The sequence below is a fragment of the Rhinoraja longicauda genome, chromosome 1 (genome assembly GCF_053455715.1).
Source record: "Rhinoraja longicauda isolate Sanriku21f chromosome 1, sRhiLon1.1, whole genome shotgun sequence".
Classification (NCBI taxonomy): domain Eukaryota; kingdom Metazoa; phylum Chordata; class Chondrichthyes; order Rajiformes; family Arhynchobatidae; genus Rhinoraja; species Rhinoraja longicauda.
Window position 1 is genome coordinate 39058624 of NC_135953.1, and position 21725 is coordinate 39080348.

General features: G+C 41.8%; 1 protein-coding gene across 1 annotated transcript; it reads right to left on the bottom strand.

Annotated features, from left to right (window-relative positions):
• Positions 1–1493: 1493 nt before the first annotated feature.
• Positions 1494–19211, bottom strand: LOC144594330 (calcium and integrin-binding family member 2-like). Its single transcript, XM_078401152.1, has 6 exons — positions 19161–19211; positions 12980–13014; positions 9689–9800; positions 6924–7071; positions 4350–4545; positions 1494–1515 (listed from the first exon to the last, which is right to left on the bottom strand). Exons 1-6 carry the CDS (start codon positions 19209–19211, stop codon positions 1494–1496), a joined length of 564 nt encoding a protein of 187 aa, XP_078257278.1.
• Positions 19212–21725: the final 2514 nt, after the last annotated feature.

A 21725-nucleotide genomic window follows, 5' to 3' on the forward strand; every position in this document is an offset into this window, starting at 1 on the left:
CGCAAGGCTCGGTGTTGGGGCCACAACTATTTACAATATATATTAATGATTTAGATGATAGGATTAAAAGTAACACTAGCAAATTTGCAGATGACACAAAGCTGGGAGGCAGTGTGAACTGCGAAGAGGATGCTAGGAGGTTGCAGGGTGACTTAAACAGGTTGAGTAAGTGGGCAGATGCATGGCAGATGCAGTATAATGTAGATGAATGTGAGGTTATCCACTTTGGCGGCAAGAACAAGGAGGCAGATTATTATCTCAATGGTGTCAGATTAGGAAAAAGGGAAGTGCAACAAGACCTGGGTGTCCTTGTACACCAGTCACTGAATATAAACATGCAGGTACAGCAGGCAGTGATGTAAGCTGATGGCATGTTGGCCTTCATAATGAGTGGATTTGAGTATAGGAGTAAAGAGATCCTTCTGCAGTTGTACAGGCCCCTGGTGAGACCACACCTGGAGTATTGTGTGCAGTTTTGGTCTCCTAATTTGAGGAAGGACATCCTTGCTACTGAGGCAGTGCAGCGTAGGTTCACAAGGTTAATCACCGGGATGGCGGGACTGTCATATGAGGAAAGATTGGAAAGACTGGGCTTGGATTCACTAGACTTTAGAAGGATGAGAGGGGATCTTATAGAAACGTATAAAATTATAAAAGGACTGGACAAGCTAGATGCAGGAAATTTTTTCCCAATTTTGGGGAGTCCAGAACGAGGGGCCACAGTCTAAGAATAAAGTTGAGGCCATTTAAAACTGAGATGAGAAAAAACCTTTTCACCCAGAGAGTTGTGAATTTGTGGAATTCTCTGCCACAGAAGGCAGTAGAGGCCAATTCACTGGATGAATTTAAAAGAGAGTTAGATAGAGCTCTAGGGGCTCGCGGAATCAAGGGATATGGGGAAAAAGCAGGGTTACTGATTGTGGATGATCAGCCATGATCACAATGAATGGTGGTGCTGGCTCGTAGGACCAAATGGCCTCCTGCACAGATTTTCTATGTTTCTAAGACAAGGAAGAAATCTCCAACGCTGCCTGAAACATGCACTTTAAAGTGTCTTTCGTCTAGCCTAAGGAACTATTATAAATAAAACTGCATTCTGTTGGGGCTATTTTCTTTAATTCAAATGAAACAGCTAGACGAAGTGGAATGACACTTTGGAAAAATCTCATTCAAGTGATTAATTGCAAAGACTAGCATTTAGTAGAAAATATTACATATATATATAATCGAGTTTTTGCCTTGGATTGTGTTTATTGAATTTTCTGCAGTTGAATAACACAGAGTTGTATTAAATATTTGGGCGCTAATGTGTGCTGACCAATAAACATTTTGTTCAAGATGGCCGCGCCGTTGTGTTTGGCTGCCTGCCACTGTATGTTTCATTTTTTTTTCCTAATCAGATGTGCAGCACTTTGGTCAACGTGGGTTGTTTTTAAATGTGCTATACAAATAAAATTGACTTGACTTGACTTGACTTGTCCAATGTTCTTGCTTCAGATCCTAATATGGAAAGTGCTGTTGAAAAATAAAATTAATATAGATTTTAATGTCTAACTATTTAGAAAGTATGACATAAACAAACAGCTGAACTAAATTGTATAAGACAGTATCTCTCTACAGTCATCTGATTTCCCTAATATCATGTCTGAATTCACAAGAAATGAAACAATGCATTAAAATTTGACTAATATCTTTCCTTTAAAATAGAAGATGGGAAATTGTGCAATTAAACTTTTTTTTAAACATTTTTAAATGTCTCACGCATGCAACGAATACCGACTGACAATCGGTGTGAAGAAGACTGTTGTCATGGTTCAAGCCACTCCACTCCCCATGAAATCACCACTCCACTGGAAACCCAACAGATTCATCTACCGAGGATCTACGGTGACTGATAACTTCAGGATGAGGAAATCAATTCACGTATGGGAAAGGCAGCAACTACTGTCGGGAGGCTAACCAAGTGGGCATGGAGGAACCGGAAACTCATAATCAAGACCAAGTTGACCGTTTACAAAGCGTGCATCTCGAGCATGTTACTGTACGGCAGTGAAGCTTGGACGATTTACCTACATCAAGAACGGAAATTGAATAATTTTAATTTTCGCTGTCTTCGTTGCATCCTGAGAGTTTCTGAGCAGAACAAAATCACTGCCCTCTCCGTCCTCTCACTGACTAACATGCCTAGCATCACTGCGATCCCTAAGCAGAACCCCCTCAGCTGGCTTGGTCATGTACACAGGATGGAAAATGAATGCAACCCCAAAGATGTGCTGTACGGGAAGGTCTCCAATGCACGGAAGCCAAGAGGAAGACAAATACTTCGCTACAAGGTACGATTAGAAGAGATATGACAAATTTTAACACTGGCACTGACAAATGGGAAGCGGCTGTTGAGGTGGATAAGTGGAGAAAGGTGGGTATGAAGCACTATGACAACGTTAAGTTCAAGACCCTGGAGGCCAGGCACCAACGCCGCAAAATGGTCAATGGCAATAGCATCACACTCCCCAATTCAAAGGCCAGAGACAACTTCACCTGTGAAAGCTGTGGGAGGGTTTGCCTGTTCAGGATAGGCCTAATCAGCCACAGCATGAACTCCAACCACAAATGAAACATTCCCCTCTCCAAGCAGAATCACGTAAAAGCTGCACCATCGCCTCTTGCAGATGGACGGATGCCAACTCTATTTCAAACCCAATGCTCTTCATCCTCTTTACTCAAACTATCTGTCAAGCCATCTCTAACCTTCAATTTGCCTTGTGATCTTAGATATGGTATTGAATTAGGAATAAAAGCTGTTCGTTAGGAATCAAAGTAAGTTGTTCGTATAAGTATCATTACAGTTGCAAACAAATTAAACAGTAACATGAATAGCTATTTAAATATTGTAAGGTGAATATTTTCTATAAGGATATCAACTTAGTACATGAAATGGCAATCAGTTCACTGGTACATCAACTCGCTTTAAGTCAAAGTTGAAAGGTCAAGTTAAGTCAAAGTTGAAAGGTCAAGTCTTACTGCAGATATGTGGATCATAAAACAAACCTGATATATTAGTCCGTGCTGACGAACTGCAGTATTGTCCAAAATGCTATCTGTGACATAAGATGCCAGCCCGGGCCTGTTTATTCTCTCTGATGGATTTTTCTTTTCACTCTTACTACATTCCAACCCTTACAGATCCAATGATATGGCACTCATGCAAAGCATCAAGTTTCACGTGTACCCTCATGAGATGATGCTTGGAGATTGATTTGCTCAACTTCTCAAAAGACCTTCCCACACTGATGTCTGATCTTGAGGAGGGCAACTCCTATTACATATTAAGAGTAATGCAAGTATTGATAATTGCTATTGCCACAAACTCCACAGTCTTATCATTGATTCGTCCTTCTACCTGGTCACTACTTCAAACAAAACCATTTGCCTAAAATAGTATCGTATATCTCCCATCACAAAACAGCATGAATTATCTCCCTTCACCCTGCCTCAATTCATCTGTTGGCAGCACCCTCTTCAAAGCATTACCACTTCCAGACTCAAATTTTGCAATGATTTTGTGAATTTCTCCATCTGTCACTGGAGTGAGCAATTCCATAAGTCCATGTGACAAAGTAACTTGGTGGCCCAATCCGCTTTGTGCCCATTGACCAACGCCCACTCTAAGTTTCCCATTTCTTGTTTGATTATGATCTTAATTCTCCTCCCTGTCTCTGAAACCTTTTCATCTGAATTGGTTATCTTCCCAAATGGAACCACTGTATGGGGTTAACAATCTCAATGTCAATCAGATTCCAAATCTGTGAATGTACTTCCCAATTTGACTGACTCACCGAATGTGCGCACGGTGGGGCCACTGGTTCTCTCCAGAAAGATTTAGACAGAAAGGTTGGACTCTAATACCAGTAGCTGGTTATTAGCACTGTGTACAACGTAACCACATTCTGTACGGTTCACGTAATGTATCATATCATATCATATATATACAGCCGGAAACAGGCCTTTTCGGCCCTCCAAGTCCGTGCCGCCCAGTGATCCCCGTACATTAACACTATCCTACACCTACTAGGGACAATTTTTACATTTACCCAGCCAATTAACCTACATACCTGTACGTCTTTGGAGTGTGGGAGGAAACCGAAGATCTCGGAGAAAACCCACGCAGGTCACGGGGAGAACGTACAAACTCCTTACAGTGCAGCACCCGTAGTCAGGATCGAACCTGAGTCTCCGGCGCTGCATTCGCTGTAAAGCAGCAACTCTACCGCTGCGCCACCGTGCCGCCCTAAACCGTATAAACCGTAAAAGAAATAACAAAAGCTTGCATTGATCAAATTTAAAATTACCTCACAAAATCAGGGGCACGGGTGATCATATATTCAAAGTCAGCTAAAGAAAGTTTCCCATCCCCATCCAGGTCTCCTTCCTCCATGATTTTGCTGCACACCAATTGAATTTCTTCATCTGACAGCTCCTTGCTTGTAAGCTTGTTGAGCATTACCTCCACATCAGATTGGCAAATGAAGTTATCACTGTTGAAGTCTGTGCAAAATGTGAAACAGATAGAAAGGTCTGTTTTACTGGAGAATTCAGCAGTAAGACAAAACAATGTTTCTTGCAATTTTTCTTTTAAGTTTTATAATGAGTTCCACTTTGCTTTTTTTATTTTGAATAGATTTCCCAAATATCAGAGCACCTAGATTGAAGCAAACAGAAAAATAAATAGGATGAATTAAACACTAACTGGACAAGATACATGGATTTTGAAAGTGCATAGACTGGAGAATGAAGAAATTGAAGAATGCTAAAAATTGCATAATTTGAGGGGCTAGGATGAGTGGGGAGGGATGAGAGAACCAGAGAAGTCACAGAGAAACTGGTCGCTGTGGAAAGCAGAAAGGGGCAGGGTTTCTTTCCCACAAGGTGCTGCAGATGCCAGAATCTGCAGCAAACAAAAAGAGAGCCGCTGGAGGAACTCAGTTGGCAGAGCATTGTAGAAAGAAATGGACAGTGAATATTTGGGGCCAAGACCTTTCAGCTAGAGCAGAGGCTAAGTAGTCAGTATAATGGTGGGAAGGGTTTCGTTTAGCTTAGAGATACATCACGTCCTCTGTGGCATGGACACCACAGAGTCCACGCCAACCCGCAATCCCCGCACACTTGCACTATCCTACACACACTAGGGACAATTTACAATTCAACCAAGCCAATTAACCTACAAACCTGTACATCTCTGGAGTGTGGGAGGAAACTAGAGACCCCGGAGAAAACCCACGCAGGTCACGGGGAAAATGTACAAACTCCGTACTGACAAGCACCGATAGTCAGGATCGAACTGGGTCTCTGGTGCTGGAAGGCAACAACTCTATCGCTGCACCGCCGTTACACCTTTGGGCAAGTTTGGGCAAGAGCTCGCAAGCAATAGGTGGATGCAGGTGAGGTGCAAGCAATAGGTGGATGCAGGTGAAATGCAGGTAGTTGGCAAATAGGGGGGAGGGAATGAAGGGATTAAAAGTACCATTAGCAAATTTGCCGATGATACAAAGCTAGGTGGCAGTGTGAACTGTGAGGAAGATGCTATGAGGTTGCAGGGTGACATGGACAGGTTGTGTGAGTGGGCGGATGCATGGCAGATGCAGTTTAATGTGGATAAGTGTGAGGTTATCCACTTTGGTGGTAAGAATAGGAAGGCAGATTATTATTTGAATGGTGTCAAGTTAGGAAAAGGGGACGTACAACGTGATCTGGGTGTCTTAGTGCATCAGTCACTGAAAGGAAGCATGCAGGTACAGCAGGCAGTGAAGAAAGCCAATGGAATGTTGGCATTCATAACAAGAGGAGTTGAGTATAGGAACAAAGAGGTCCTGCAGTTGTACAGGGCCCTAGTGAGACCGCACCTGGAGTACTGTGTGCAGTTTTGGTCTCCAAATTTGAGGAAGGATATTCTTGCTATTGAGGGCGTGCAGCGTAGGTTTACTAGGTTAATTCCCGGAATGGCCGGACTGTCCTATGTTGAAAGACTGGAGCGACTAGGTTTGTATACACTGGAATTTAGAAGGATGAGAGGGGATCTTATCGAAACGTATAAGATTATTAAGGGGTTGGACATGTTAGAGGCAGGAAACATGTTCCCAATGTTGGGGGAGTCCAGAACCAGGGGCCACAGTTTAAGAATAAGGGGTAGGCCATTTAGAACAGAGATGAGGAAAAACTTTTTTAGTCAGAGAGTTGTGAATCTGTGGAATTCTCTGCCTCAGAGGGCAGTGGAGGCCAATTCTCTGAATACATTCAAGAGAGAGCTAGATAGAGCTCTTAAGGATAGCGGAGTCAGGGGGTATGGGGAGAAGGCAGGGACGGGGTACTGATTGAGAATGATCAGCCATGATCACATTGAATGGCGGTGCTGGCTCGAAGGGCCGAATGGCCTACTCCTGCACCTATTGTCTATTGTCTATTGTCTATTGTCTATTGATGGAGACAGCAATAGAGGTTAAGAGGTGATAAGCACAAAACCTTAAAAGCTATTGATTTTGGAATCTAATGGAAATGGAAAATGAATCTTAGATCAAGAATCAATGATCTTGAATTTCTAAGCAATCTTTGTAGCAAGCTTTTAACACAATAGTAGACTGCAACTGAGACAGTATCTTAATCCAGTGGAACGTCTTCTGACAAGATGACAATAAGTTGTTTTATTAACTCAACATCTGAGTTATGGCAGTATAACCTTCTCCTGACTGATTTTACATAAGAACACTTACATCCCTCGGGCAAACCCATTAACTTGATCTTGATATGAAAATAGTCTGGTCAATGAATACGGCTGAAAATAGTCTGGTCAATTAATTTAATTTTCAAGTAATAGATCAGATCATAACTTTAATTTGCAAAACAATTCCACTATTTCCGAGGACACTTACCGTAAATTTTAAATGCATAGTATGCTTTTAAATTGTTAGATGCCAGATCGCTTAAGGCAGAGAACATATTTAGAAACTCATTAAATGTCATGAACTCCTGGTCATCCTCTGAAAACACTTGAAGGATCTTTTGGTGAAAGGGGTTTTCCTGAAAAAAGAAAAACAGTCATCTCAAATATTCAGCATTTGTAAAATATCCAGAGAATGCATATGGCAGAGTGAATTATTAGATAACACAAGATAACATAAAGTCTGCCATAACAATATCATCCTCTCCCTCTTGCTGCCTGGTGACATTGATTATTTTTAATGTATATACTAAAACTCTCGTTTGTTTGTTTGTTTCCCGAACTACAGCCAAAATGGTACACAATAGCGTGACAATTTCAGGCCCACCTTACTCACCATCATCCCTTTGGTGCTAATGGAAGAAGTTTCATTGAAATTGGCGTTATATTTTTTAAGTTATTCACATTTTAAAGTATAAATCTATCTCCCAGGGAGGGAGGGGGAGGAGGATAAGGGGGATGGAGTGGGGGAGGGGGATGGGGAGGGAGGAGGGGAGGGGGGCAGGGGGAAGGGGGGGAGGAGAGGGCGCTGCACCAATGGTAGAGCTGCCAGATACCCGGTTTGATCCTGACATCGGCTTCTGCCTGTGTGGAGTTTGTATGTTCTCCCCGTGAGCATGTATTTCGTCCAGATGCTCCGGTTTCCTTCCACGCCCAAAGACGTGCAAGTTTGTAGGTTAACTGGCCTCTGTAAAATTCCTCATGGTAGTAAGGAATGGATGCAAAAGTGAGATAACATAGAACTAGTGTGATCGGTGATCAATGGTCAGAACGACTTCAGTGGGCCGAAGGGCCTGGATCCTTGCTTTGTTTCTAAATTAAACTAAACTGAAGTAAAATAGTTTGACACCAATAATCTTCCTATGCTGCAACGGTGATAAGGAATTTTTCTAGTCTCCTCTGAGCCAAGGTTGATTTCCTCCAAGTTTCACGACAGGTTGCTGCCGAGATTAGGCAGTATTAGCTACAAAAAGAGGTTGGACAAACTTGGATTGTTTCACCAGAATCCCTGAGAGACCTGACAGAAGTATATAAAATTCTGAGTGTCATAGTGCGAACAGTCAGAAGATTTTTTCCAGGTTAAAAATGTCAAGAAATAGAGGACGTAGCTTTAATATTAGGGGTTGGGGGTTATGGTTAAAAAATGTCATTGTATTTGCAGATTTCTATTAACTTAACGATTGCAGGTGAATTTGAATGATTTTGGATGTCAAAGCAGACAATAACAATGAGAGTTTAGATGGCCACTGATCAAAGAGTGGGGAAGGGAGGGTATGTTCATGACAAATGTGAAAGCCATTCTGTGAACTCATTCCAACCCCTGTCTCTGGCACCATCTCTATACGCTGCTTTTACCACGCTAAAATGTTGGGAGCCAACTGCACTGAGACCATGCTGGGAGGAGTCAAGAGTCAAGAGTGTTTGATTGTCATATGTATCGAAATCAGAACAATGAAATTCTTACATGCAATAGCATAACAGGTCTGTAAACACAGTACTCACAGAAAAACAAAATAAACAGAAAAAAGTTGAATACATTTAAAAAAAATCAATACTAGTATAAAACAAAAGCCCAAAGTCCCTAGTGATACCAAGAAAGTTTGTAGTTCATAGTTGGTGATGTTGTGTTGAAGAGCCTGATGGTTATTGGGAAGAAGCTTGAAAGGGTTCAGAAAAGAATTATGAGGATGTTGCCAGGACTAGAGGGTGTGAGCTATAGGGAGAGGTTGAGTAGGCTGGGTCTCTATTCCATGAAGTGCAGGAGGATGAGGGGTGATCTTATAGAGGTATACAAAATCATGAGAGGAATAGATCGGGTAGATGGCACAGTCTTTTGCCCAGAATAGGGGAATCGAGGACCAGAGGACATAGGTTCAAGGTGAAGGGGAAAAGATTTAATAGGAATCCGAGGGGTAACATTTTCACACAAAGGGTGGTGGGTGTATGGAACAAGCTGCCAGAGGAAGTAGTTCAGGCTGGGACTACCCCATCATTTAAGAAACAGTTAGACAGGTACATGGATCGGACAGGTTTGGAGGGATATGGACCAAGCACATGCAAGTGGGATTAGTGTAGCTGGGGCATTGATGGCCGGTGTGGGAGAGTTGGGCCGAAGGGCCTGTTTTCACACTATATCACTCTATGGCTCTATGACTAAGCTGCTCTTGAACCTCGAGATCACATTTTTACCAGTGGTAGGAGTGACATGAGAGTGTGGCCAGAGTGGTGTGGGTCCTTGATGATGCCAGCTACCTTTTTGAGACAGAGCCACCTATGGATCCGTTTGATGGTGGGGATGGGGTTCAGTACTCGTGATGGACTGGGCAGTGTCCACCACTTTTTATAATCTCCTTCACTGGGCATTCGAGTTGCTGAACCAGGCCATGATGTAACCAGTCAATATGCTCTCTACTGGACATCTGTAGAAGTTCAAAAGAATGTTCTTTAACTTACAAAATCCCCTCAATCTCCTAAGGAAATAGAGGCATTGACGGGTTTTCTTTAAGATTACATCAATGTGCTGGGCCCATAACATATCTTCAGAGATATGCATGCCCAGGAAACAATGAAGTTCAAATTATCAGAATAAGCTTGTTGTTATGAACAAATCTCATAAAGCACTTGTAATGTTTATGATATCTTTCAACCAGTAAAAGTAAAGCAATATCACTTTTATGTCCAGTCTTTTAGTCGTACCTTTAGTTCTGGCATCTCAGTAATGAGTTGCAGAGGTATTTTGATATCTTCTCCATTATGACAGTGGCAAGGAATATTCTGCAGTACCAACGTATGGAATCTATGATATAATCTGAAACAGAAATACCACAAAAATGGGGCAAAACACTCGGGTACAAGTGAGGAAAGATGGTGTTGATACAGAAAGAGTAAAAATTAATTTCTAGGTGTGATATTAAACCACAAAATCTGCTGGAAACCACAAGTGTCACGTGTGGCGGCGCCGTAACGGCTGCGGCTCGGTGGCAGTCTGTTTGTCCTTTTTCCTTTTTTGTTTGTGTGTTGGTGTTGGGGTGGTTTGTTTTTGGCTGTGTATGTGTGGGGGGTGGTGGGGTGGGGTGGGGTGGGGTGGGGTGGGGGAAATCTTTCTTTTTTTAGGTCTCTTCCTCGGGGCGAGGCTCGGCCGCGGGATTTAACAGCGCCCGGTGCGGCTCGGACGCGGGGCCTTCCATCACCCGGCGCGGCTCGGCCGTGGGATTTTCCATCACCCGGTACGGCCATAGGACTTTCCAGCGCGGTGCGGCGCGGCTCGGCCGCGGGACTTTCCATCGCCGGTGCGGCTCAGCCGCGGGACTTAACAGCGCCCAGTGCGGCTCGGCCGCGGGACTTTCCATCGCCCAGTACACCTCGGCCACGGGGCCTTCCATCACCCGGTGCGGCTCGGCCACGGGGCCTTCCATCACCCGGTGCGGCTCAGCCACGGGGCCTTCCATCGCCCAGTACGGCTCGGCCACGGGGCCTTCCATCGCCCGGTGCGGCTCGGCCACCGGGCCTTCCATCGCCCGGTGCGGCTCGGCCACGGGGCCTTCCATCGCCCAGTACGGCTCGGCCACGGGGCCTTCCGTCACCCGGTGTGGCTCGGCCACGGGGCCTTCCATCGCCCGGTGCGGCCTCGGCCATGGGGCCTTCCATCGCCCGGTGCAGCTCGGCCACGGGGCCTTCCATCGCCCGGTGCGGCTCGGCAAACGGGGCCTTCCATCACACCGGTACGGCCGCGGGACTTTCCAGCGCCCGGTGCGGCTCGGCCACGGGACCTTCCATCTCCTTGCGGGGGCTGTGCGGGTCGGTCGCCTCGGTAGGGGTCAAGCTGTCTGTCCGTGGGAGGGGCTTGGGGGAGGAGAGAGGAAGTTTTTTTGCCTTCCATCACAGTGAGGGGGTGTTTGGAGTCACTGTGATGGATGTTTGCGTTGGGGTTGTGTGTCTTGTGTTCTTTGTTTTTTTGCTCTGTGACTGCTGGCAAATTAATTTTGTTCGGTAAAACAAATGACAATAAAGCTATTCTGTTCTGTATATAAAACATGTGCGAGCAAAGCAGGCAAGGAGCATTGCAGTCCTGGGAAGAACAAGGCACATTCTGAATCACAAAGCGCTGTAAGTTGTTTATTGTTCACTTGTATTGCCATATCTAAATTACTGTGTGGAGGTGTGGGGCAACACTTACAAAAGCCCCCTACATCCATTATGCAGACTGCAAAAAAGGGCCATAAGGATAGTTAATAATGTAGGATTTCGCGAACACACCGACTCTCTGTTTTTAAAGTCAAATGTCTTGAAGTTTATGGATCTCGTAGAATTTAACACAGCACAAATAATGTATAAAGCAAGAAATAATTTACTGCCAGGTAATATACAAAAAGTGTCCTTTGACAGAGAGGATGGTTATAATTTGAGAGGAAAGTTTAATTTAAAGGAACTTTGTGTTCGTACAACTGTGAAAGTATGTGTATTTCAATCTGTTGGGTGAAATTGTGGAATGAGTTGGATGTGGAACTCAAGCAAAGCACAAACATTACTCAGTTCAAGAAGATGTACAAAAAAATTATTTTCCAGAGGTATCAGAATTAGGAAGGGCTGTGATGATGGTTAAGTTTTAGTTTATTGACACAATATGATATTCGCGTTGTACATAGAATTTGGATCATTGTTTATAAACTGCATATATGTATGTTTGCGTGTGTGCATATATGTGTATATATGTATGTGTGTGATATATGTATGGATATATGTATGTATGTATGTATGTATGTATGTATGTATGTATGTATATGTTTGTGTATATGTATATATATATGTATATATAGATGAGATAAAATTTGTGAATTAATTGATGAGTAGCGGAGAAGGGGTAGGAATAAATAAGGGTATATTTCTACTTTTCGAACATGTAAGATTTAATTTGTGTTGATTATGAGAATTTATTCATAGAGTTGTGTATAGGTTTATCGTTCATTTAATTTTATTGTTATTTTGTTTTGTTTTTATCTTTTTTGTTTTACATGTTCGAAATAAAATATAAACAAACAAACAAATAAACAAAAATAATTATGGTATTTAGTACAATCCAAAATGAAACGTTTGACCATTTGTGACAGGGATAAAAGGAAAATTTCCTTTAATCTTGTAACAATTTAAACTTGTCAGTCATTACTGGATGGCTGCTGTTTCTCACAAAGAAATTTCCAATAGTTCTGCCCACATAGTCTCTTCCGCAAAGAAAAAGAAAGGCATCAGACAGCTGAAAATTGAGCGAGCTCTCTTGCAATTAATGCTCCACCTTGACTTGGAAATATATTACTATTCTTTCATAATAGGGCATAAATAATCAAATTAGCCACTTAAAAGCAGAATAGAAATGACTTCATCAGATGGTAATTTCGAGATACCAACTCACTATAACCTTCTTCAGTGAAATAAATGCTGACCTTGCTTGTGATTCTCACATCCAATAACTTTTTGTTTTAAAGCTTAGCCATATTTATTGAGTTGTGATTGTATGGAATTAATAAAATTGTACCGATGTACCAGTTCTTATGTATAGGAAGGAACTGCAGATGCTGGTTTAAACTGAAGATAGACACAAAATATTGGAGTAACTCAATGGGTCAAGCAGCATCTCTGGGGAAAAGGTATAGGTGACGTTTTGGGTCGAGACCCTTCTGACGAATGGTGCTGCTCTTTGATGTAATAAAAGTAAACAATACCATACATGCACAAAGATATGCCTCTGAACATTTACATTGAAAAAGAAAGAGCATTTGAAACAACCTATTGAAATTGTGCCTCAAGTATCTTGGCAAATCTTGGCAACTTTGCATAAACCAAAAAGATCTCATCCTTGGACAGTACATAATACCTTCAGAAACCCCAACCATCTGCATTGGCTCCAAACTCATTGCGCATTAGGGTTTTTGCTAAACGTTAACATTATTTAATAGGTTGGTGACATTTCTCTCACATTGCTTATCAACTTACCTCATTATTTCTTTCCTTGTAAAGACTGTACAATCCTTGAAGTAGAAAACAACACTTTTTAGTAGCCATTTATAAAGTTGCCATATATCATAAACATGCAAATACCTGTAAGTTACTTTTCCTCCAAATTTCAGGATAATTCATTAGGCTTTCTAACACTTACTACCGTGAGAACTAAAAAATGAATGTCAGGAGTTGCAGCATTTTAATTAGCAAGCTTGTGAATAGAGGAGTTAACAACATCAGTTGAATTCCTGTGTCACCTCGGAACTCCAGGATAATTTTTATGTCCTTGACACAAACAGAGGTAGGAAGTGCTGTCTGCTGGATGAACCTGGGTTATCAGAGCTTGAGCAATAGATGGCACTACTGTGATGCACATTAGGTGAGTAGATTCAGGAGTTACTATCTAGCAACAGCAAAGAGTGATCAAGCATGAATCCACTGATTGCATCTTATTCTTGTTGCATTCACCTCTGAATACTACTGTTGGGGTTTTTAGGGGTTCAGCTAGATACAATGAGGTGGGTTCCATGCTTGGATCGGTTGTACAAAGGAAGAAGAGGAAATTAGTAAGGCTGGAATGACAGAGGGTGCAACAATTAGGAGAGTAGAGTGGTATATTTGCAACTACCTACAAGCATGGTCCTAGTGTCAATGGCATTGACAAGCAGCTGAGGAAACTTCTGCGCCAAAGAACAGGTTGTGGTTCGTATCATTACCAATAACACATGGACAAAGAGGGATCAGGTCCTGGAAGCAGAAGCTAGGAAATTAGGAACGAGTAAAAGGGAGGACCTCAGAGGGAGGAATCTCTTGAGTTGGCACTACACTTAGTGCCATGAGCTAATTAGCAAAGAAGAAGGAGGTTGTGGTGAGAGATGCATTGCAGAAGAAAAGATTGTAATAGGGAGGACTTCTACAGGGTAGACAAGTTACGCTTCAGTGGGTTGGGGACATATTGGTATCGGGTGGTTTATTTTTACTGAAATCTGGAACAAAAAACAGACTGCTAGAAGAACTCCAATGGGTTGAGCAGCATCTGTGGTGGCAAAAGATGCAAGGTGATATTTTAGGTCACAACCCAACCTCAGGACCGATTCGGGGTCTCAACCTAAAACGTCGATGCACACCATTTACTTCCACAGATGCTGGTGGACCTGCTGAATTCTTCCAACGTCCTGCCTTTTGGTTTATCATTACTGTCGATGACAGAGGACTGGGAACCTGAACGTGGTGTCAGAAGGTAGGGAGGGTGGGAAATGGAAACAAGGAATTAGTTAGCAAGGCTATAAGGCAGAAGAAATGAGGATTCAAAAAAGACAAAACAGTACATTGGTAATAATAATTAGTACATGCTGTAAAATCTGATGCAACAGTTATTACAAAAACCTATCTTAAGGGTAGGAAGAAATTTCCAATTAGATGTTCCTATTGGGTTTTAAGATGCGGGTTAGGGGAAAGAGGATAACATGCTTGTGGTTGGGGTGGGGCAGGGAGGTGATATATTACTTATTGGACCAATTATAGTTAACCTCCCAGAATTATTAACAGTCATCTGAGTTGAAGCGTCCATTCTGTTCTCAGCTGTGATTAATCTGGGGAGTGTGCCACAAGTTGGAACATCATCAGGGGCTAACATTACAGAATAGAGATTATGGCCCTTTGTAAACCACATATGTACATTAAAGAGTTGGTTATTCCATCTTCCTAACCAGATACAGATAAAAGATACTTCCGATTACATAAATTCCATGCATCTTCCAATTTGCTAACTCAACCACTAAGGGTGAGCTGCATCAGAACATCTTAATATAATAAAAACAAATATAAAACTCTCAGAAGAATATCATCTTTCAAATATGATTCTTGACTAGCAATATTGATAAAATTACATTTCAAATATATTCAATTTAGTTTTGTAAATTGTTTGAATCTTAAGTTTTAAATGCATTTTACATCCAATGCATTGATGTTATTTATCAATAGTGTTTTGGTATAAATCTATTCCATTGCTGCCACCTACAGCCTTTAGATGGTCACAGTAAACTGTTAGGCATTATCCCACATTATTGCCTTCTCATTAGGTAGGTCCTGAACATAATCTGATCTTGTACTTGGGAGAATTTAATTCATTATTACTCAGAAGTCGCGAGGAATATAAAAGGGGATTATAAGCACTAGTCATTAAAAGTGTCTAAACAAGACACAAATTTGTGTCAATAAAGAAATATGTCATGAGTTACAAATCACAACTTCTTGGATATCTTGAGCAGCCCATCCAAGAGAGAGCTAGATAGAGCTCTTAAGGATAGCAGAGTCAGGGTATGGGGAGAAGGCAGGAACGGGGTACTGATTGAGAATGATCAGCCATGATCACATTGAATGGCGGTGCTGGCTCGAAGGGTTGAATGGCCTACTCCTGCACCTATTGTCTATTGTCTATTGTCTATTGCCCTACCATTAACATCACAGAAGTAGAGCTTGGCACCAACAAGTGCTTAAGAAATTGGTGGCTTTCCATCGTAAATACAAATTACAGTTACTACAGCAAATTAAGGCCCGTATTTAACAATGTAACAACAGTTCAAAATGAGATTTGTGAGCATGCAGTGTCACTACTTGCATGACCAACAGTTTAATGACCTAGGCTAAAGAGAGTTATGAGTTTAATATTTACAGATAAGCAGTTAAGCAGTTTTATTTAATTTTGACATCTGTTTCTCACTCTCAGAATCCCCATCTTTCAGTCCCTCACACTGGACTCCAATAATTAGTGTAAAGGAAGTAGATTACTGTAGACAGGTGCACCGGGTAAGGTAAGAGGGGAATTTACTTTACCTTACCCTATTAAATCGTCTTTTTAATTTAAAAAATATTGATACAATGCAAATTTAATACAATGCAAATTTTTTCACACAATCGATGATGGGTAAATGGAACGAGCTGCCAAAGGGGGTAGTTGAGGCAGGTATTGTAACAACATTTAAAAAGCATTTGGCCAAGTATGGGGATAAGATAGATTTAGAGGGATATGGCCCAATGTGGGCAGGTGGGACTAATGTAGATGGGGCATGTTGGTTAGCATGGGGAAGTTGGGCTTAACAGCCTGTTTCCATGCTGTGTGGTTCTACGAATGCTTTGTGGTAACAATAGATTTGAAAGTAATGCTTTTTAGAATCACATAGTCATACAGACACAGGTGCTTTAGCCCAACTGCCACAAAAAAAGCTGGGTCTATTTGGTAGCCCTTCGAACCTTTCCTATGCATTTACTTGTCCAAGTGTCTTTTAAATGCTGTTATAGCACCTGCCTCACTACATCCTATGATACATTTCTCATCTCAAAAATCGCTCCAATGACATTGCAAATCCTTTCATGGTGCAACTATACGTAATTTCTCCTGACAGGGCCCTAGTGAGACCGTACCTGGAGTACTGTGTGCAGTTTTGGTCTCCAAATTTGAGGAAAGATATTCTTGCTATTGAGGGCGTGCAGCGTAGGTTTACTAGGTTAATTCCCGGAATGGCGGGACGGTCATATGTTGAAAGACTGGAGCGACTAGGCTTGTATACACTGGAATTTAGAAGGATGAGAGGAGATCTTATCGAAACGTATGATTATTAAGGGGTTGGACACGTTAGAGGCAGGAAACATGTTCCCAATGTTGGGGGAGTCCAGAACAAGGGGCCACAGTTTAAGAATAAGGGGTAGGCCATTTAGAACTGAGATGAGGAAAAACTTTTTCAGTCAGAGAGTTGTGAATCTGTGGAATTCTCTGCCTCAGAAGGCAGTGGAGGCCAATTCTCTGAAGGCATTCAAGAGAGAGCTAGATAGAGCTCTTAAGGATAGCGGAGTCAGGGGGTATGGGGAGAAGGCAGGAACGGGGTACTGATTGAGAATGATCAGCCATGATCACATTGAATGGCGGTGCTGGCTCGAAGGACCGAGTGGCCTCCTCCTGCACCTATTGTCTATTGCCTGGAGTGCCTGTATCACCTACATAATTATATATACATAATTTCTATATAATTACTATATATATAAAATTATTAAATATTAAATATAATTATTATTATGCATTAATTTACACACATGCATATATATATTAGAAAAATTACAGTTTTTGTTGTGTTAATAACATGTCCTTAAATTTTAATTACAACATATCTTCATTACAGACATTTTCAGATGATTGCAAGATTACACTCTGGTTATTCGAAACTTGTAGTAGCTTAATAATTTTAAGGAAGACAGTTATCTCTCTGCCAACATAATATAATTAAGGCATTGCTATAAATTCAGCAATATATAGTTTGTATGTCCTTATTGAGGAATGCTACTTGTATGATAATAGCTGTGGTAAAAGAATGAAATTATTTTCAAGAGAGAGTTAGACAATAGACAATAGACAATAGGTGCAGGAGGAGGCCATTCAGCCCTTCGAGCCAGCACCGCCATTCAATGCGATCATGGCTGATCACTCTCAATCAGTACCCCGTTCCTGCCTTCTCCCCATACCCCCTCACTCCACTATCCTTAAGAGCTCTATCCAGCTCTCTCTTGAAAGCATCCAACGAACTGGCCTCCGCTGCCTTCTGAGGCAGAGAATTCCACACCTTCACCACTCTCTGACTGAAAAAGTTCTTCCTCATCTCCGTTCTAAATGGCCTACCCCTTATTCTTAAACTGTGGCCCCTTGTTCTGGACTCCCCCAACATTGGGAACATGTTTCCTGCCTCTAATGTGTCCAATCCCCTAATTATCTTATATGTTTCAATAAGATCCCCCCTCATCCTTCTAAATTCCAGTGTATACAAGCCTAATTGCTCCAGCCTTTCAACATACGACAGTCCCGCCATTCCGGGAATTAACCTAGTGAACCTACGCTGCACGCCCTCAATAGCAAGAATATCCTTCCTCAAATTTGGAGACTAAAACTGCACACAGTACTCCAGGTGCGGTCTCACCAGGGCCCGGTACAACTGTAGAAGGACCTCTTTGCTCCTATACTCAACTCCTCTTGTTATGAAGGCCAACATTCCATTGGCTTTCTTCACTGCCTGCTTTACCTGCATGCTTCCTTTCAGTGACTGATGCACTAGGACACCCAGATCTCGTTGAACATCCCCTCTTCCTAACTTGACACCATTCAGATAATAATCTGCCTTTCTATTCTTACTTCCAAAGTGAATAACCTCACACTTATCTACATTAAACTGCATCTGCCATGTATCCGCCCACTCACACAACCTGTCCAAGTCACCCTGCAGCCTTATTGCATCTTCCTCACAATTCACACTACCCCCCCAGCTTAGTATCATCTGCAAATTTGCTAATGATTTAGCTCTTAGGGCTAAAGGAATCAAGGGATATGGGGGAAAAAGCAGGAACGGGGTACTGATTTTAGATGATCAGCCATGATCATATTGAATGGCTCAAAGGGCCGAATGACCTGCTCCTGCGCCTATTTTTCCATGTTTCTATGTTTCCATGTTTTCACTGCTGCTGATAGATCTAAAAACTGTATCCAAACAAAATGAAAATAGCATTTACATTCATTGCTTCAATGGCATTAACAAGGAAGTTGTGACAGAGGTGGCATTCCCTCCTCTCAGCATTTAAATCCTAAAATATTTCACGACAATTGTTTTCATCATTTTCTGGTGAGTATTCTACATGCTCATCCATTTCAGAACCCTGCCATTCACTACATCCAAATAATGACGTTGAAATTCACAAGCTTCTCCAGAATTAGGAGATAGCAAATATGGTTGTAGTTTAAATCAACAAACAACACTTTGGTAAATATTTCCTGCCCCATTATATAATATTATTCTTCAATGACATTAAAATAATGGTTAGGTGTAGGAAGGAACTGCAGATGCTGGTTTAAGCCGAAGATAGACAACAAAAAGCTGGAGTAACTCAGCGGGACGGGCAGCATCTCTGGAGAGAAGGAATGGGTGACGTTTCGGGTCAAGACCCTTCTTCAGGTTCTTTCGTGTTTTCAAAGAAGAGTTTTACCAAGCGTTACTTCTATTTTATATCCCAATCAGAACTGCTTAAACAAAGATTCCTTTTCTATTATAGCACAATAGATCTGTACATTTAGAAGCACCGTTAAAGACGTGATAACCTCATATATTTTTATGTTACGTAATCTCTTCTGCGGACTTACCTGGTATTCATCTAGCTGCTCTTCAGTTAATACATTTTGTTTATTTCCCATTCTAAATGTGCGTCTCCAGTAAATCTCCACTCTTCTCAAATAATGTTGGAGTTCAGGTTATATTATTACATTACAATCAATTTTTGTCTTGAAAAATCATGTTGAAAAGACTCAGACAGACGTGCCAGAATGATCCAGCCGTTGAGACTAGAGCAATTTCAGCCTAAGGTTTAGTTTGTTGAGGAAGAGGGACAGCCTAATGTGACTGGCTCGAACAAACGTCATACAAGTGTTTTCTAAATCAATTAGCTCATTCACAGCGTGCCAGCTGCAGATTGTCTTTCACTTTAAATATTATTTTGTTTTATTATTTGGTTGACATTTGCCAGTATTAAACAATATTGTGCCATTTTCTGTGTGGACAGTCCAATTATATGGAGAATGATAAATTATGGGCCACTGCAAACCTCTTAAGTGCCAATAAAGAATTAACAGTTTGCAGTGATATTTACTGAACCAAAAATATGTATTTCTTTCTGAGGCTATTAAATGAGATGAATAAAAATAATCAGAAAAAATAATAACATAGCCCGGAGAGATTTTTGAAACTTTTATTATACAATTATTTACCTTTTATTGACAAAAGGGCAGGTAGTGTACATTGCCATGGCTTAAAAGAGTTGTTAAAATAGTGGGGGACATCATCAAGTAGAATTCCTGAAGAGGCCTGAGATGTTTTACATCATTCTGCAGGAAAGGAGTGCTGGGAATGGCAGATGAACAAGGTAAATAAAGAGGAAAAGAGAATATAAAAATCGTCATTGGCACAGTGGCACAGCAATTAAAACCGCTCCCTCACAGCGAAGGAGACTTGGGATCAGTCCTGACCTTGGGTGCTGTCTGGTAGCATTTGTATGTTCTCCCTGTGATAACACGTCCTGTTTTTTTCATACACGTATATGTACAAGCTGTACATGTTGGTAAAGTAATTGGCTCATTAGTTTAGTTTATTGTCACGTGACCCAAGGTACAGTGAAAAGTTGCGTGCTAACTAGTCAGCAGAAAGACAATACATGATTACAATCAATCCATTTACCGTGTATAGATACATGAAAAGGGAATAACATTTAGTGCAAGATAAAGCAAGCGAAGTCCAGTCAAGGATGGTCCAAGGGACATCAGAGGTAGATAGTAGTTCAGCACTGCTCTCTGGTTGTGGTTGGATGATTTAGTTCTCTATAAATTGCCTCTGGTGCATTGTGGGTGTAATCTAAGGGGTTTTAATAAGAATATGGGTAGGACAAAACAGGATTAATGTAAATGGGTGGCTGATGGTTGGGGCACACTCAGTGGGTCAAAGACCGTGTTCCAGTACTGTGTCTCTCTATGATTCTTTATTCAGAACGCTGAAACAATCTGTGGGACCTGGCATCCCAAAGAGTGAGAACTTTCAACCCCTGAGATCCCAAAAGGTTAGCACTCCAAAAAAATATGAATCACAGATACAGGGCGGCACAGTGGCGCAGCGGTAGAGCTGCTGCCCTACAGCGCCAGAGACCCAGGTTCAAACCTAACTACAGGTGCTGTCTGTACAGAGTTTGTACGTTTTCCCTGTGACCCCGTGGGTTTTCTCCAGCTGCTCTGGTTTCCTCCCACACTCCAAAGACGTACAAGATTGTAGGTTAAGTGGCTTCGGTAAAATAGTAAATTGTTCCTAGTGTGTAGGATAGTGTTAGTGTACGGGGTGATCGCTGGTCAGTGCAGACTCAGTGGGCTGAAGGGCCTGTTTCACTAAAGTCTAAAAGCTAAAGTCTGTTCAGAATCAAATTACTCTGCTAATAAAATCTATATTGCAACATGTAACATTATTCTGAAGTTCTTTCAGTCACTTAAGGGACTATTATTATCCTTCAGATTGAAGGTGTAGGGTTAATGATGGTTAAATGTGCAATCCATCTTGAAGCCCCTACTTCTGACTTTACCCGAGGAGGGATGTACAAAGGGCAGCAAACCTGTTCAAATACAGGGTTCTCATTTGCTGAAACACTTTAAGAAAGCTTTCCGCCTTTAACTAGATTGGGATTTGAACCAATGTTGGCTGGTTGTTGTAGCCTTGCGAAACCTAGGATACAAAATAATCAGGGAAATTGCAGAAGGCATTGTCAGCCTAATCTCCACATTGCAAGATACGCATGTCAATGATTTCCTAGTGTACGGGTCAGCCTCAATGGGGCTGTCACCAAGCCCCCCTCTCTGTGATCAATGATCTTGGATCTTACTCCAACTGCTGGAGATGTGTCCCTATACCTCCTCCCTCACTTCCATCCAAAGTCCCCAGCAGTCTTTCCAGGTGAGACAAAGGTTCACATGCACCTCCTCTAACCTCATCTACTGCATTCATTGCTCCAATGTGGCCTCCTTTACATCAGCGAGATCAAGCGTAGACCAGGCGACCATTTCACCACACATTTGCGTTCAGTCTGTCAAGGCTTGTCAGATCTCCCACTTGCTAATCATTTTAACTCCCCCTCCCATTCCCATACTTACCTTTCTGTCCTGGGCCTCCTCCATTGC